At 51.5% G+C, this 14,821-nt stretch overlaps 1 protein-coding gene across 1 annotated transcript in view; it reads right to left on the bottom strand.

Annotated features, from left to right (window-relative positions):
• DENND3 (DENN domain containing 3) overlaps nucleotides 1–14,821 on the bottom strand; it is an 89,351-nt gene that overhangs the window by 19,081 nt on the left and 55,449 nt on the right. The window contains exons 12-15 of the mRNA XM_023741612.1: nucleotides 11,751–12,272; nucleotides 4,236–4,495; nucleotides 2,314–2,484; nucleotides 860–989 (exon numbers count right to left, since the gene is read on the bottom strand). Coding sequence (XP_023597380.1) covers nucleotides 860–989; nucleotides 2,314–2,484; nucleotides 4,236–4,495; nucleotides 11,751–12,272 — 1,083 coding nt within the window. The remainder of the gene's footprint in view (nucleotides 1–859; nucleotides 990–2,313; nucleotides 2,485–4,235; nucleotides 4,496–11,750; nucleotides 12,273–14,821) is intronic.

Genomic DNA, 14,821 nt, shown 5'->3' with positions numbered 1-14,821 from the left:
TACCACGGCCTCCACCAGACTGAGTCCAGTACAGCTAGATGGTGCCCAGCTACCACCACTGACTGCTCTGACCGGGATCACAACAGAGGGTTCTGGACAGAGCTGGAGAAGGATATAGAACAAAATTCTAACACACACAAAAAGACTAGATTTACTGGCCTGACAGAGACTGGAGAAACCCCGAGAGTATGGCCCCCGGGCACCCTTTTAGCTCAGTGGTGAAGTCACTCCCAAGGTTCACTGTTCAGCGGGGCATTGGACAGCCCCATAAAACAAAATGGGACTAATGAGGCACAGCAGTCCAGGGACAAGGACTAGAAGGCAGAAGGGGACAGGAAAGCCGGTGGTAGGGAACGCAAGGTTGAGTAAGGACAGTGCTGACATGTCGTGGGGTTGTTAACCATTGTCATAGGGCAACATGTGTACTAACTGTTCAATGAGAAACTATTTTGTTCCGTAAACCTTCATCTAAAATGAGAATAGCAGCACAACTGGAAGAACGTAATCAACGTCACTGAATTGTACATGTAGAAATTTTTGAAATGGTATACCTTTGGCTGTGTATATTTTTACCAAAAAAAAAAAAAAGGTCCTCCAAGGTCGAGAAGGGAGCGTGTTGACGTGTCGTGGGGTTGTTAACCAATGTCATAAAACAATATGTGTACTGACTGTTTACTGAGAAAATCCTTGTTCTGTAAACCTTCACCTAAAGTACAATAAAAAAAAAAAAAAAATCTTTTCAAAAAAAGAATCCAAGAAACTAGGGGTTGGTCTACTTGACCAAACAAACGTCAGCCAGGTAAAATCCCTTAAGCCTCATTCAAGACAGCATGAGCAGGTCACTACGTGCTTGTCTTACTTTCATTCTTCATCTTATCAAAATAAGACAGTTTGGAGGCAGCGCAGATGGCATTGGAGGACTGCAGTGTGCCGACCACGGCGTCCATCAGCAGCACGGTGGTCAGCGCCTGCTGGATGTACTGCGGGTCCTGAGGGAGAAGCAAAGGGATTTCAACCAACACAACTCCCTAAAATCACTCACTTATAAACTTTATCACACTGCACAAAACAATACTTTCAAAGATCAGTTTTCTCAAAACCACACGAAGAGTTTACCTGAATGATAAATTTGGATTTGATGTCACATACTTTTTCTTCTCTATCTAATACTAATCATTTATCCCAGGGGTCAGCAAGCTTTCTCTGTAACAGCCAGGCAGTAGATAGGCTTGGGGGCCACGTGGTCTCTGCTGCAGCTATTCGAGTCTGCTGTTGTAGCATGAAAGCAGTTGTAGACATCATACAAACAGTCACGGCTGTGTTCCAATAAAACTTTATTTACAAAAGCTGCCCATTGGCCCACGGGCCTTGGTTTGGCTACAACAATTTACACTAAATAAACTGAAAGGTCTCTGGGCAGTATGACCAAACGGCTAGCCCTCAGGTTACAGAATGCTGGACTGACTCTTAGAAAGGACCTAGTCCCATCTCCCACTCCCATATTCCTGACCTTGAACCTCTCCAATTATTGGGATGTGCCATCATAAACAGCAGCAACTCTGCCCCTGGACAGTCTGTTCTTTCTCATATCTGCCAAGGGGACAGGTGTTGACTTCACCTGCATTTCTGATTATTAGCGGGGCTGATGATAATCACCATCCTCACCCCTCTGTGAGGTGCCTGCCCTTAGTCTTTGCCCATCCTTCTGAGGGGGCTCCTGGCTTACTCTGCCATTCAGACAGTGCATGTCCCCCTCTGTTACTTTGTCTGTTGACTATGAAATCTGAACTTGCTGAGTCAAAGCTGTCAGCGTGGCCCAAAGTAAACTACAGTGTGCAAATCGCCAGGATAGAACATCCCACGGTAGCAGGAATCCAGCCCTGCCCTCCACCATAGCTCTCATCCTGTGAAGTTAGAGAGGAAAGAGTCACTCAGAGGTGTGCCTGAAATGCCCAAAGCACACCTGTCAGATGGACAGTCAACCTGCCCAGCTCCTGTCCTCCACTCCCCGGATGTCAGACAAGGGGAGAGGTAAGGCGGGGAGCGGCCCACGGCTCCCCCACACCGCTCTCTTGCCTCTGAGCTTGCTCTTCACGGCATGCCAAAGGCCACAGGCCTCTCTCAGGGACACACAACCACACCTCAACGCCTGTGAGGAGACCAACGCTAACTCTACTTACAGGCCCACGTCCGAGGTCCTCTGAGTTTTAACCACTTTGTTACTGCTGTATTATTATTATAAGGACACATGCATAATAAGACAAGCCTTGAGATACCATAAAAAAAAAGCAAAGCCACCACCAGTTCTCGGACCTTGTGGTCGTCCGCCAGCTTCTTCCCGGCCCACATCTCCTTCACCATCAGGTGCCAAAGGTCACACTCGCTTTTAAGGTTGGCCTCAAAGACTTCCTTTTTGGACACCATTTTGATTTTTAAAGTGGGAATTCTCAAGAGCAGAAAGACTGCGGTGGTATTTCTGACTTCCTAGAGAGCAGAAAGAGAGAGTAAGGCTGAGTCATGTCACACACAAAAACATCTGTACTCATCAGAGCAAAAGGCAAAGGAGGATCTGAGACTAAAGAGGAATTCATCAGCACACGTGAAAGGCAGGCTCTCCCGAGGGGGGTCTCAGACTTCACGGCCAGAAGGGTAGAAGCGTCCGGAAGGAGACAGAAGGGTCCGGAAGGGGCCACTCGGGCTCACGTCCTAACGCAGAGGTGAAGAAAGGTGGGGGCCTGCTGCAGAGGGTCTAGACAAGAGCCCCTGGGACCAGCCCAGAGCTGGGCAGTCAGGGTGAGGGAGTGAGGACAGAGCAGTCCGCATCCCTCAGGCCAGGGCTGGTCCCCCAGGAGGAGAGGCCCAGAGTGAAGAAAGTGACCTCTCTTCAGAAGTGGGTTAAAGCCGAGCAGGGTTGCAGCCAGGTGCCTCGGAGCCACGGGGGAGCCCTGGGGGCTGGGAGCGTGACCTGTGAGTGACCCATCAACAGACCCACCCGGTGGATTCTTCCAGTGTTAAGATGGCTTATCTTTCACATCCTGAAATATTCCTCTTTCTTCGGAATTCCAGGAAGAAGTCTGACAGAGCAGGCATGGGAACCAAACTGAGGGGCGTGGAGGGAGAGGGTCGCTGGTCTGGCACTAACCCCGGGTCGCAACTATGGCTTCAGCCCTGTCCTGTGTCCATGAGCGTTCAGCTGATGATTATACAAAACCCTAGCGTTTATCTATCATGCCTCGTATATTCCCCTTTAATTTGGGAAAATACATGTAAGGTATAAGGTGAATCAGGATCAGAATTCAGATTTCCCCAATGGGGGAAATGACTACCTTTAAAATATGTTGTTATTGGTGTTGGGTGGTGTCGAGTCAATTTTGATTCCGAGGGACCCCATGTGACAGAGTAGAACTGCCCCCACAGGGTTTCCTAGGCTGTAATTGTTATGTGAGCAGATGGTCAGGCCTTTTCTACCAAGGAGCGGCTGGTGGGTTCAAACCTCCAACCTTTTGGTTAGCAGCCAAGAGCTTTAACCACTTTGCCACCAGGCTCCCTGGAGGAGGACATCATGCTCGGTAAGGTAGGGGGTCAGCGGAAAAGAGGAAGACCCTCAATGAGATGGACTGACACAGTGGCTGCAACAATGGGCTCATGCATGACGATTGTGAGGATGGCGCAGGACCAGGCAGTGTTTTGTTCTGTTGTCCATGGGGTTGCTATGAGTTGGAAATGACCTGATGGCACCTAATGACAACAATTAATTAAATAGCTCATTAATAGGTACTAAAAATGCTATGAAATAAACCACCCGGGCCAGCTGGCAAAGTCAGAGAACATACAACAGAGCACCTTGCCGTCACGGGCACGCGGCGGCTTCTCCGTAAGTGGTTCACGGGCGAGCCAGCTTCTCCCGTGTCCTCTCACTGGAAGGTCAGGAGCAGAACCTGTCTGCTTTGTTCTGTTTCTCCCCTCCCCCAAGCAAGGCGCCTGGGTTAGAGAACCAGTTAGAGGGGGACACGTGGGCCACTAGACGCTTCACGTTCATCAGTGTATTCAACCCTCACAACAACCCCGTGAGGAAGGGACTAACATCCCCATTCCACAGATGAGGAAACTGAGGCATGGGAAGGTAAGTGCCTCGTGGAGGGTCCACAGCTGGAAGAGTCCAGGTGGTCTGCTCCGGCTGCCCTCCCTCCTAAAGTCAGGCAAGTTCCGGAGCCGGCTGCCTGTGGCGCCCTCACCTCGATGTTTCTGAAGGTGGAGATCTCCACGTAGCCAGGTCTCCCTTCTGTGAGAAGGAACAGACGCTTCTGGGTCATGGCGATCTTGCCGACGCCGTGGGTGGTCTTGACGGAGCTCGAAAGCTTGTAGACACACTCGTTTTTGTCCAGACGCTCCATCACCGGCGACGGCAAGCTGACATCCTGTGCCTCGGCCTCCGCCTCCTTCCAGCAGTTGTAAAAGTCCCTGAATGTTTCCGGGTCGATCTGTTTCTGGTGCCCTTGGTTTTGTAAGAAGATAAGAGAGGTATTTTATAACCGTGTTCACAAGCTGTGCTTCAAGGGCTTTGGCTTACCTTAAAAAACCGTAGGTTACCCGGGCAAGGCAGTGGAGAATCTACCTGGAGCTAAGATACCTAGGAGGTCGTTTGTACGTGGTCTTCCCCAGCATTCCTGCTCCCCAGTGCCCTGGGTGTCCAAGTTGGGGCACACGATCATGGCTGAGCCCATCAGCCCTTTCTAGCCCCTGACCCCAGTGATGGCCATGTGACCTAGGCCAGGTAGTCACAGTAACTCTTAACACTTCCAATGGGAACACAGAGACAAGGACACTCTTTTCCATTGGAGGCAAGCCAAGACATCTGTCACCACTGGAAAGGGGCAGACCACAGGCAGCTAGTCCTAGGATGAAGCTAAAGCTGAAGAAACTAGATCCTTGATGCAGCGCCGAGCCACTGATCAAGCCTTGCCTGAAGCTGCTTCTACCTCTGTTCTAGTCAGTTATGTGAGAAAATAGAGTACTTTCATTATTTGCAACCAAGATCATTTTAATTGGTGGAACAACCACATGTCCAATATTCGCGGGCTTTGGAGTGAGAGAGAGGCGCAAGTATGAAGCCCAGGTCCATGCTCTTCAGCTGTGTGAGTCCAGGCAAACTGCTGGACAAGCCTGTTTCCTCGTCTGTGAGATGGAGACAGTTCCGCGCCTCCATTCCTGCTCCGTGTCACCAAGCCCTGCCGATTCTCACTGCTTAGCACGTCGCTACATCTGCCCTTCTCCCCGACGCCTCCTGCTGAGCTCGGCTCTGCCTCCTTCGTGTGGCCTGAACCTGTCTGTCGTTCTGTCCTTTGTCGTGCTGAGGGCCCATCCACTCCTACAGGAAGGGGCTCCCAAGCGGCCCTGCCTTCACAGCTGCCCAGCCTGCATCACTCTGGGCCCAGAATGACTTTTCTAAAATGCAAGCAGTGTCTACTCCTCCCTCCTTCAAACACATCAGGGCTCCACATCCATGCCCGCCCCAAATCCCCCAGGCCTGGGCCCCTGCGATCCCCTCACCCTCCTCTTCACACCCCAGTACCCGTCAGACCAAGTCGGCTCCTGCAGTGAACTACTGTATGGCCCTTCCAGCCATGGTCTCATAACTCCCACAAAATGATTGACTGGGACTATGCAAATAAGGTGCTTGTGGCCCACCAAGGGCATTGGACAATCTGCTAATGCAAATAAGGTGCACGGAACCCTTGTGGGGGTGGGACCAGGCAAATAAGGTGTAAAAACCTAACCTGTTGCCATTGAGTCCATTTTGACTCATAACAACCCTAGAAGACAGAACTGCCCCATAGGGTTTCCAAGGAGCAGCTGGAAGATTCGAACTGCTGACCACTTGGTCACCACTGCGTCTCCAGGGCTCCAAATAAGGTTTATGGAACCCTAAAGAGGGGATTAGTCAATTTTGCCACCCTGCTAGGCTTAAAATGAGCCAATCCCAGAGGTTGAAGGCAGGGGCCTCACTACATCAGTAAGAAGAGCCAGGAGTGAAGTGTGTCCTTTGGACCCAGGGTCCCTGCACTGAGAACCTCCTAGACCCAGGAGCTGGAAAGAAGCAGCTGTAACACTGGAGACAGTATGACACGGCGTGGCAACAGCGAGAAGTGGCAGCAAGCACGGCAGAGTCCACTGGAAGAGAAACGGCGGCAGCAGAACCAGGAGACCAGTGCAAGACGGCACAGTGGGCTTCCTGGTCCATGGAGCAAGGCGGCTGCAGTGGGCACGCTGACCCATGGAGTGAGAGAGCTGAGCGCCTTCAGGCAAGCGGCTTCCTGCAGAGTGGGGTGCCTCCAGGCATTTATCAGCAGGCTAAAGGGCTTTGTAAGACTTGCCTGAGTAGGGCAGAGGCCAGGCCAAAGCAAGGGCTAAGAGCTGAGAGCTGAGAGAAGGGGCGAGGGCTGAGGGCTGAGAAAGAGGCCTGCCTGCGGGCACGGCCAAGAAGAAGCTGTCCTGATTGAAGAACTGTATCCTGAGTTGTTCCTGTTACTTCCAAGTTAATCTTGATCCTGAGTTGTAACCTGTTACTTCCATAGTAGACCCCATAATTGTGAGTGTGGTCTGTGAGTTCCGTGTGGCCACTGCAATGAATTATCGAACTCAGCAGAGAAGTACAGCATGCCATGGGAGGGAGGGCTGGTGTCAGAACTGGTAAGGAGGCTGGAGAAAGGAGGCATATTAGACCTCACTTCATAGGCATCAGCCTTGGGCTGATGCTGACTCTCATTATCCCCTCTGAAGTCAGACAGGTTCTGATGCTACCACTACCATCATACAGCTACTGAACAGGTCAGAAAAGGAGCCTGGTGGTACAGTGGTTACAGTGCTCGGCTGCTAACCGAAAGGTCAGCGATTCAAACTCACTAGCCGTTCCACAGGAGAAAGATGTGGCAGTCTACTTCTGTAAAAATTACGGCCTTGGAAACCCTATGGGGCAGTCCTACTCTGTCCTATAGGGTCGCTATGGGTCAAAATCAACTCCACGGCAACAGGTTTTGGTTTAAACAAGCAATGTTGTCGCATGCCTCTGCACACGCCCATCCTGACTGCTCAGACCAGAAAACTCTTACTCATCCTTCAAAGCCCCAGGTGGAACACCTCCACATGCAGCCTTCCCTGACAGGTCATCCTGTGCCAGGCAGCCACTGTGCTACACACATGCTTCCACCGTAGAACTACCACGTTTCACAACACTGCTCCATACCAAGAACCCTGACGGACACACCATACACAGAGCCACATTTAATCCCCACACCCACCTTGGGACGTATGCACTATTACGAGGCTCAGGCACAAACCGGAAAACTGAGGCACAGAGAGGCAAGCACCCTGCTGAGAGGCCAGTAAGTGGCAGAGCGGGCCCTGGGGCCAGGCAGACGCCCCGACCCGGCCCCGGAGCTGCTGTGTGTTCACGTGTCTGCCCCACTCCAGGAGGGCAAGAAGTGTGTCGTCATTGTCTCTGCCTGGCCAGGATTGGAAACGGCCAAAAGGCATGGCCCCAGCGTGGCTATCTCCCCACTCTGGTCTCCATAACAGGGGCCGACACCGACAGTTATCCAGGAATCTGATATCACAGCCACACTTCTACTACTTGCAACAGCCAAGCGGTCACTGCAGCAATCTGTTAGGGGACGGCCACGTGAAGGTGGTCGGTGCCCTAACAGGCTCAGGAGAAAGGCATTTCTTAACTTTTACACGTGGGTTCTAAATAAGAAGCACTGCTGATGTTGTTGGACTGAAGGTAAACTAAAGGAAAGTCAGGCTTTGCGATCACCACCAGCTTCCCCCGTCCCAGCAACGCACAGATGCCGAATGTTTACATCAAAATCTCCACCAGGTGGCGGGATTGGGAGTTACTTGTTTTTCTTTTCGGGTATCTCTGTTTCCTTGTTGGAAACCCTGGTGGTGCAGTGGTTAAGAGCTACAGCTGCTAACCAAGAGGTCAGCAGCTCAAATCCACCAGGTGCCCCTTGGAAACCCTATAGGGCACTTGTACTCTATCCTTTAGGGTCGCTATGAGTCGGAATCGACTCGACAGCAACAAGTTTGGATTTTTGGTTTATTTCCTTATTTGTTTACAATGATTATACAAAAAAAAGAAAAAGGTTGCCGTCAAGTCAATTCCAACTCATAGCAACCCTATAGGACAGAGTAGAACTGCCCCACAGGGTTCCAAGGAGCGGCTGGTGGATTTGAACTGACGACCTTTTGGTTAGCAGCTGTAGCTCTTAACCACTGCACCACCAGGGCTCATATACTATGTAAATATTTTGCAGAAACCTAAGTCACTGTATTCACAGAGAAGAAACGCACAATACGTGTATAACAATAAACGCACACTTGTGAAACACCTGTTGGACTCAGATGTGCCAACGATGATGAGGATGGCTCAGGACTGAGCACCATCTCGATCTGTCATACACAAGGCCGCCACGAGTCGGGGCCGACTCGGCGGGAACTAACAACAAACACACACTTGTGCAATTTTTTAAAAATAAGTCAGTGAAGAAGACAAAGGATGAGGGTGGCTGGGTGCGCGCAGGTGGGTGGTACCTGGTGACCCCGGGAAGGCCGGTCTTTGGGGTCCCCTGTGCCCAAGCAGCAGAGGGCATCAGCTCCCTGTCAGCCTCATACAATCGCTCACCCCGCCATCTTCCACTTGAGAAATGCCATTCAGGGCGGCGCTCTGGTTCCGGGCACCTGGTCTACACTTCCTGACGGTTTACAGTGATTGCGTTTTAATCAGAAACGTTTGTCATCTTAACTGAATGCCACATAGCACGCTGCTTCGCTAAACAGCCGAGCAAGGGAAGGCCCAGGAAATGAGAATGCAGGAGAGGCAAATGGGGGGGAACTGCAAAGCTATGGCTTACTAAACATTAGCATCCACAGAGCTTCTGAGGACAAGCCTGAGTGAGTCCTGTCCCATCTCCTCCCAGAACAACTCCTCTCACTTTGAGGCCACACAGGGTCCCTGCAGAGCCACCAAGGGCAGAGTGTGTATCCGAGAACCTGCAATACCGCCTCTCACCAACAGAGGGCGGCGTGGGGCCACACATGACAGGATGACTCTGGTGTCTGGGAGCTGGGCTCAAGACCCCAGAGCGCCCTCAGGGAAACAGCACAGACCAAGGAGACCCGTTAAACGCAGGGGCAGCACCCACCCGACTCACCTGTGAGCCTATGGGCATTACACCACCAGGGCTCCAAAGAGATCGGAGGATGCACCCCTGTGGCTACATGCACACCCAGGGTGACCTCACACACCCAGGACCCCGCACACACCCAGGACCCCGCACACACCCAGGACCACGCACACACCCAGGATCACGCAGACACAGGGACCATACATGTATACCCGAGACCACACACGTATACCCAGGACCATGTGCACCCCTGTGGCTACACGCACACCCAGGGTGACCTCACGCACCCAGGACCACGCACACACCCAGGACCCCGCACGCACCCAGGACCACGCACACACCCAGGATCACGCAGACACAGGGACCACACATGTATACCCAAGACCACACACGTATACCCAGGACCATGTGCACCCCTGTGGCTACACGCACACCCAGGGTGACCTCACGCACCCAGGACCACACACACACTCAGGATCATGAATGTATGCCCATGGCCATGCGCACACCCACAGCCACACGTACAACCACGTGCACACCCAGGGCCACATGCACACCTGGGACCATGCACACCCACAGCTACATGTACAAACCACAAGCACACACCCGGGACCACGCACACACGCAGGATCATGCACTCCCACAGCCACGTGTACAACCACGCACATACCTGGGATCACATATGTATACCTAGGGCCACACACACACTCACAGACACACGTAAAACCACCACATGCACACCCAGGACGATGCACTCCCCCGGGACCACACACACACACCCAGGATCATGCATGTATACCCAGGGCCACGTGCACACTCACGGCCACACATATAACCACATGCACACCCAGGACGATGCACATACCCGTGGCCACACACACACCCAAGTGCTGCCACTCAAGTGCTTTCTACGAGTCCCTCTTGTGTCCCTTCTGCCAGGGCCAGCGGCAACACACACGTCCATGCTCCCCTGACATGCCCACCATTGCCGAGGCGGTGCTGACTGCCCAAGAGGTGCCACCCACGCTGCTGAAGGGGAAGCTGTGTCATCTCATCCCTGTACTTCCAAAGCACAGCACGCAGGGGTGACTGAAGAGAGCTCGGATGACTGGACCGTCTCCAGATCGATCAGAGGCAGCCATGAAAAGCAGTCGATTCCTGTCATTCACGGGAGTCACGTTCCATCAAGTCACCAGAAACTAAGTGAATGAGTGACTATGGAGCCGTCGCTCCGGAGGAAATGCCGGGCTAGGTTCCTGTGAGTCTCCAGTCACAACATTCTTGTCAACTGACCAACACATGACCTAGTCTCACGTGTGTTGTTTAAAGACACATTGTTGAATATACATGGTTGATTCATTAATGCTGAACTCGCATCCAAAAGCACCGACTCACACCTGAACGAAGCTTACCTCACGTGTGTCTTCTCCGTAAAGCTCATCACCGCCTTCTGCCCTTAGAACACCAGGCAGCACTACGCTTGCGGGCCATTTTGAAACAGCGAAACCACCAACAAGGAGCGCCAAAAGGTGGAAAGCGTGGCACTAAATCTTCCACAGAAAGGACACCTGTTTGCCGCACGCGAGCTAAAACAAGAAGGTGGAGTGCTGCCTTGCTCACCCTCAGCGGGGAACGTGCGTGTGGGCTGACTCAGATATGGGGCTGCTCTGAGCACGTCCGCGCCGACCACAAAGGCACTGCCAGTGCTGATTTGGGGATTACACACAGATTTTAGTGAGCAGGTAAATTCGCAAATACAGCATCTGTGACTGATGAGGATCGACTGTTTAAATTATTTCACCACGTAGGAACCTAGACAGTGCATGCATAAACACGCTGCCACATCTGTCCTTCAGGGCTGTGGTGTGATTGATTATTGATTGATTACTTTTGTGTGGCCTTTCTAGCCACGGTCTTGTAACTCTTACCCAGGTGACTGGGTGGGACTGTGTGATAAAATAATCCAAGGGGACTGGTCCATTTTGCCTTAAAAGAGAGCCAATTCCAGAGCAGAGAGGAGAAGCCCACCACCACCAAGGAAGGAGAAACCAGCAGGAGAGACTCAGCAGTGGGAGACACCTCAGTGGGCTTCCCCGCCCACAGAGGGAGAAAGCTGAGGGCCTCTGGGCAGAGGCCGAGCACCAGGGAGAGGCGTGCCTGCGGGCACTGCTGGGGAGAGGCTGTCCGGATGGAAGAACTGTATCCTGAATGTTCCTGAGCCTGAACTGTAACTATTACTTCTCTAATAAACCCCAGAATCGTAAGCATGGTCTGTGAGCTCTGCGTGGCCATTGCAATGAATTATCGAACCCAGTAGAGAGTGCCGTGGGAGGGACGGCTGGTGTCAGAACTGGTAGAGATGACAGAGAGGGGAGGCTTGTGGTCTCCACCTCATGGGAGTCAGCCTTGTGCTTGCTGTTGATCCTGCTTCTCCTTCCCCCTCGTGGGGTTGGAGGAGGTCAGACCCTGCCCCCACATTGTTTCTACAAGGGCGCACAGTCTCTCCTACCTGCTGTCTGGTGTACTGAAGTGACGTGATCACGCCTGGACATCTGGTCCCCTTACCTACGGCCAATGCGTCGAACAGGCGGTGTATGATGTCGGTGTCCTTCACAATCCCCGACTCCTGAACCCTCTTCACGAAGTCATCCAGCTGCAGGTGCTTCTTGGGCAACTCGAAGTTCTTCACGTGATCATCCACCTTGGCCACCTCCCCGGGCTTGTCCACCACCTGGTTGATGAGCCGTTTCAGCTCAGGGGTCTGCTCGATCTTGGCACGCTCGGGGGCAGACATCAATGCCACTGTCCTCTTAACGAGGTCGGCGGGGAATATCCTTATGTCGGTCTTATACAGGTTCTGGAAGTCTAAGAGGGCATTGAGCAGCCTGCCCTGCACCAGCTGAATGAGCCCTCGGAGGTAGAAGTAGCGGGCCAGGAGCGCCGAGCTGTCCGGGCCCAGGAAGCTCATGGCCTTACTCAGGAGCTCGATGAAGTCAGTGTAGTATGCGTCCACACACTGAGTCACCAGCGGAAAGTGAATCTCTGGAATCTTGAACGTGTAGCTTGATTTAGGGGCCACATTCTGAGCTAAAAAATTAAGGGGAAAAAAAAATTAGCACAGAGCTTAAAAATAAACCCCAGCACGCGTCACTTCCCATTTACTGAGGCCCACGTGTTGTTCACGTCCTAACCCACTGCCACTGAGTCGATTCTGACTCGTAGCGACCCTGGAGGACAGAGTAGAACTGCTGCGTGGCGTTTCCAAGGCTGTGACTCTCTGCAGAAGCAGACTGCCACATCTTTCCCCTGCGGAGCTGCCGGTGGGTTCGAACGGCTGACCGCTTGGTTGGCAGCTGAGCGCTTTAACCGCTGCACCACCAGGGCTGCCTGTTCATGCCCTGGCTTGCAAAATAAAGCAAGAACCTGTTAGTCGTTATGCTAAGTGGAACAGCCAGACATAAAACACCACATATGTCGTTTATATAAAATGTTGAGAACAGGCACATGTACAGACAAAGCAGATCCCCGAGCGCCAGGGGCCGAGGCAGGGGTGGGGGTCTGGTTGATACCTGTGGATGAAATCCGATTGGCGGATGGGGTTTTCTTGGTTATGCTAATGAGGCCATATTAGCTAATGGGTGTGGGGTTTCTTTTGGGGGCAGTGAAAATGTCCTGCAACTAGGCAGTTCACAACACTGCCAACGTCCTTACCGTCATGCAATTGTACACTTCGAAATGGCTACAAGGGCCAATTTTGTTGTTATTGCTGTTTTAGCTGCCGTCCAGTTGGCCCCCAACCCAAGGCAACAATGCACAATGGAACAAAAGGCTGCCCAGTCTCGCACCCTCCTTGTGATGGGTTGTGGACTGGGCTACTGTGATCCATAGGGTTTTCACTGGCTGATTTTCAGAAGTAGATCACCAGGCCTTTCTTCCTAGTTCCTCTTAGTCTAGAAGTTCTGCTGAAATCTGTTCAGGATCATAGGGACACGCAAGCCCCCCCTGACAGACAGGTGGTGGCTGTACACGAGGTGCCCTGGCTGGGAATCGAACCCAGGTCTCCTCCCTGTAATGGGAGAATTCTACCACTGAACTTATTTTACCACAAAAAACACAAAAACACACAACAAACAAACACGTACAAACAAAGCAAGACTCGGGGTGCTGCCTCCGGACAGGGTCCCCGAGCCCCGAGGCTGAACAAGAGGCCCCCCATTTAGCTCCCATCGTACCTTTGTATCTGCTGAAACTATTAATACCACACTGAAACAGCTGGTGTGAGGCTTCCCTTGAGGGAAGCCAAGACGTACCCGCCAGGCAGGGCTCAGCCTTTGAAATCATGTCATTTATGTCACCAACAACCCGTGAGTATCATCATCCCCATTTATGGATGTGGAAACTGAGGCTCCCGGACCAGGTCACTTGCCCCAGGTACACAGTACTAAGTGCTAGAGGCAGAATTTAAACCAGGTATGTCTCACCAATCCCGTCAGCCAGTGTCACCCGAGGGCCTCCTGGGAGCTAAGCATTGGCTAAGCATTGTTTAGGCTTCAGAAAACGAGCCCCTACAGGTTGGAAGGCACTCAAAATACGACCGGGGAAGAGCTGCCTCCTCAAGTAGAGCTGACCTTAATGACGTGGATGGAGTCAAGTTTTCTGGACCTTCATTTGCTGATGTGGCACGACTCTAAAACGAGCAACAGCTGCAAATGTCCATTAATAATCGGAACGTGGAATGTATGAAGCATGAATCTAGGAAAACTAGAAGTTGTCAAAAATGAAACGGAACGCACAAACGTCGACATCGTAGGCATGAGTGAGCTGAAGTGGACTGGTACTAGCCATTTTGAATCGGACAATCATATGGTCTACTATGCCAGAATGACAGCTTGAAGAGGAATGGCATTGCATTCATTGTCAAAAAGAACATTTCCAGATCTATGCTGATGTCTAAGGCTGTCAGTGATGGGCTAATATCCACACGCCTACAAGGAAGACCAGTTAATACAACTATTATTCAAATTTATGCACCAACCGTTCAGACCGAAGATGAAGAAATTGAAGATTTTTACCGATTTCTGCGATCTGAAATTGATCAAACATGCAATCAAGATGCACTGACAATTACTGGTGATTGGAGTGTGAAAGTTGGAAACACAAAAGGACTGGTAATTGGAAAATATGGCCTTGGTGATAGAAATGATACCGGAGATTGCAAGACAGAATTCTGCAAGACTAACGACTTCTTCATTGCAAATACCTTTTTTCAACAACATAAACGTTGACTATACATGTGAACCTCACCAGATGGAATACACAGGACTCAAATCGACTACATCTGTGGAAGGAGATGATGGAAAAGCGCAACATCATCAATCAGAACAAGGCCAGGGGCCGACTGCGGAACAGACCATCAATTGCTCATACGCAAGTTCAAGCTGAAACTGAAAAAATTAAAACAAGTCCCTGAGAGCCAAAGTACGACCTTGAGTATATCCCACCTGAATTTAGAGACCATCTCAAGAATAGATTTGACAACGTGCAACACTAATGACCAAAGACAAGATGAATTGTTGAACGACATCAAGGACATCACACATGAAGAAAGCAAGAGGTCATTAAAAAGACAGGAAAGA

This window comes from Trichechus manatus, unplaced genomic scaffold (assembly GCF_000243295.1).
Source record: "Trichechus manatus latirostris isolate Lorelei unplaced genomic scaffold, TriManLat1.0 scaffold00185, whole genome shotgun sequence".
Classification (NCBI taxonomy): Eukaryota; Metazoa; Chordata; class Mammalia; order Sirenia; family Trichechidae; genus Trichechus; species Trichechus manatus.
Note: the sequence above shows the minus strand (reverse complement) of the source record. Positions and strands in the feature narration are given on the sequence as shown.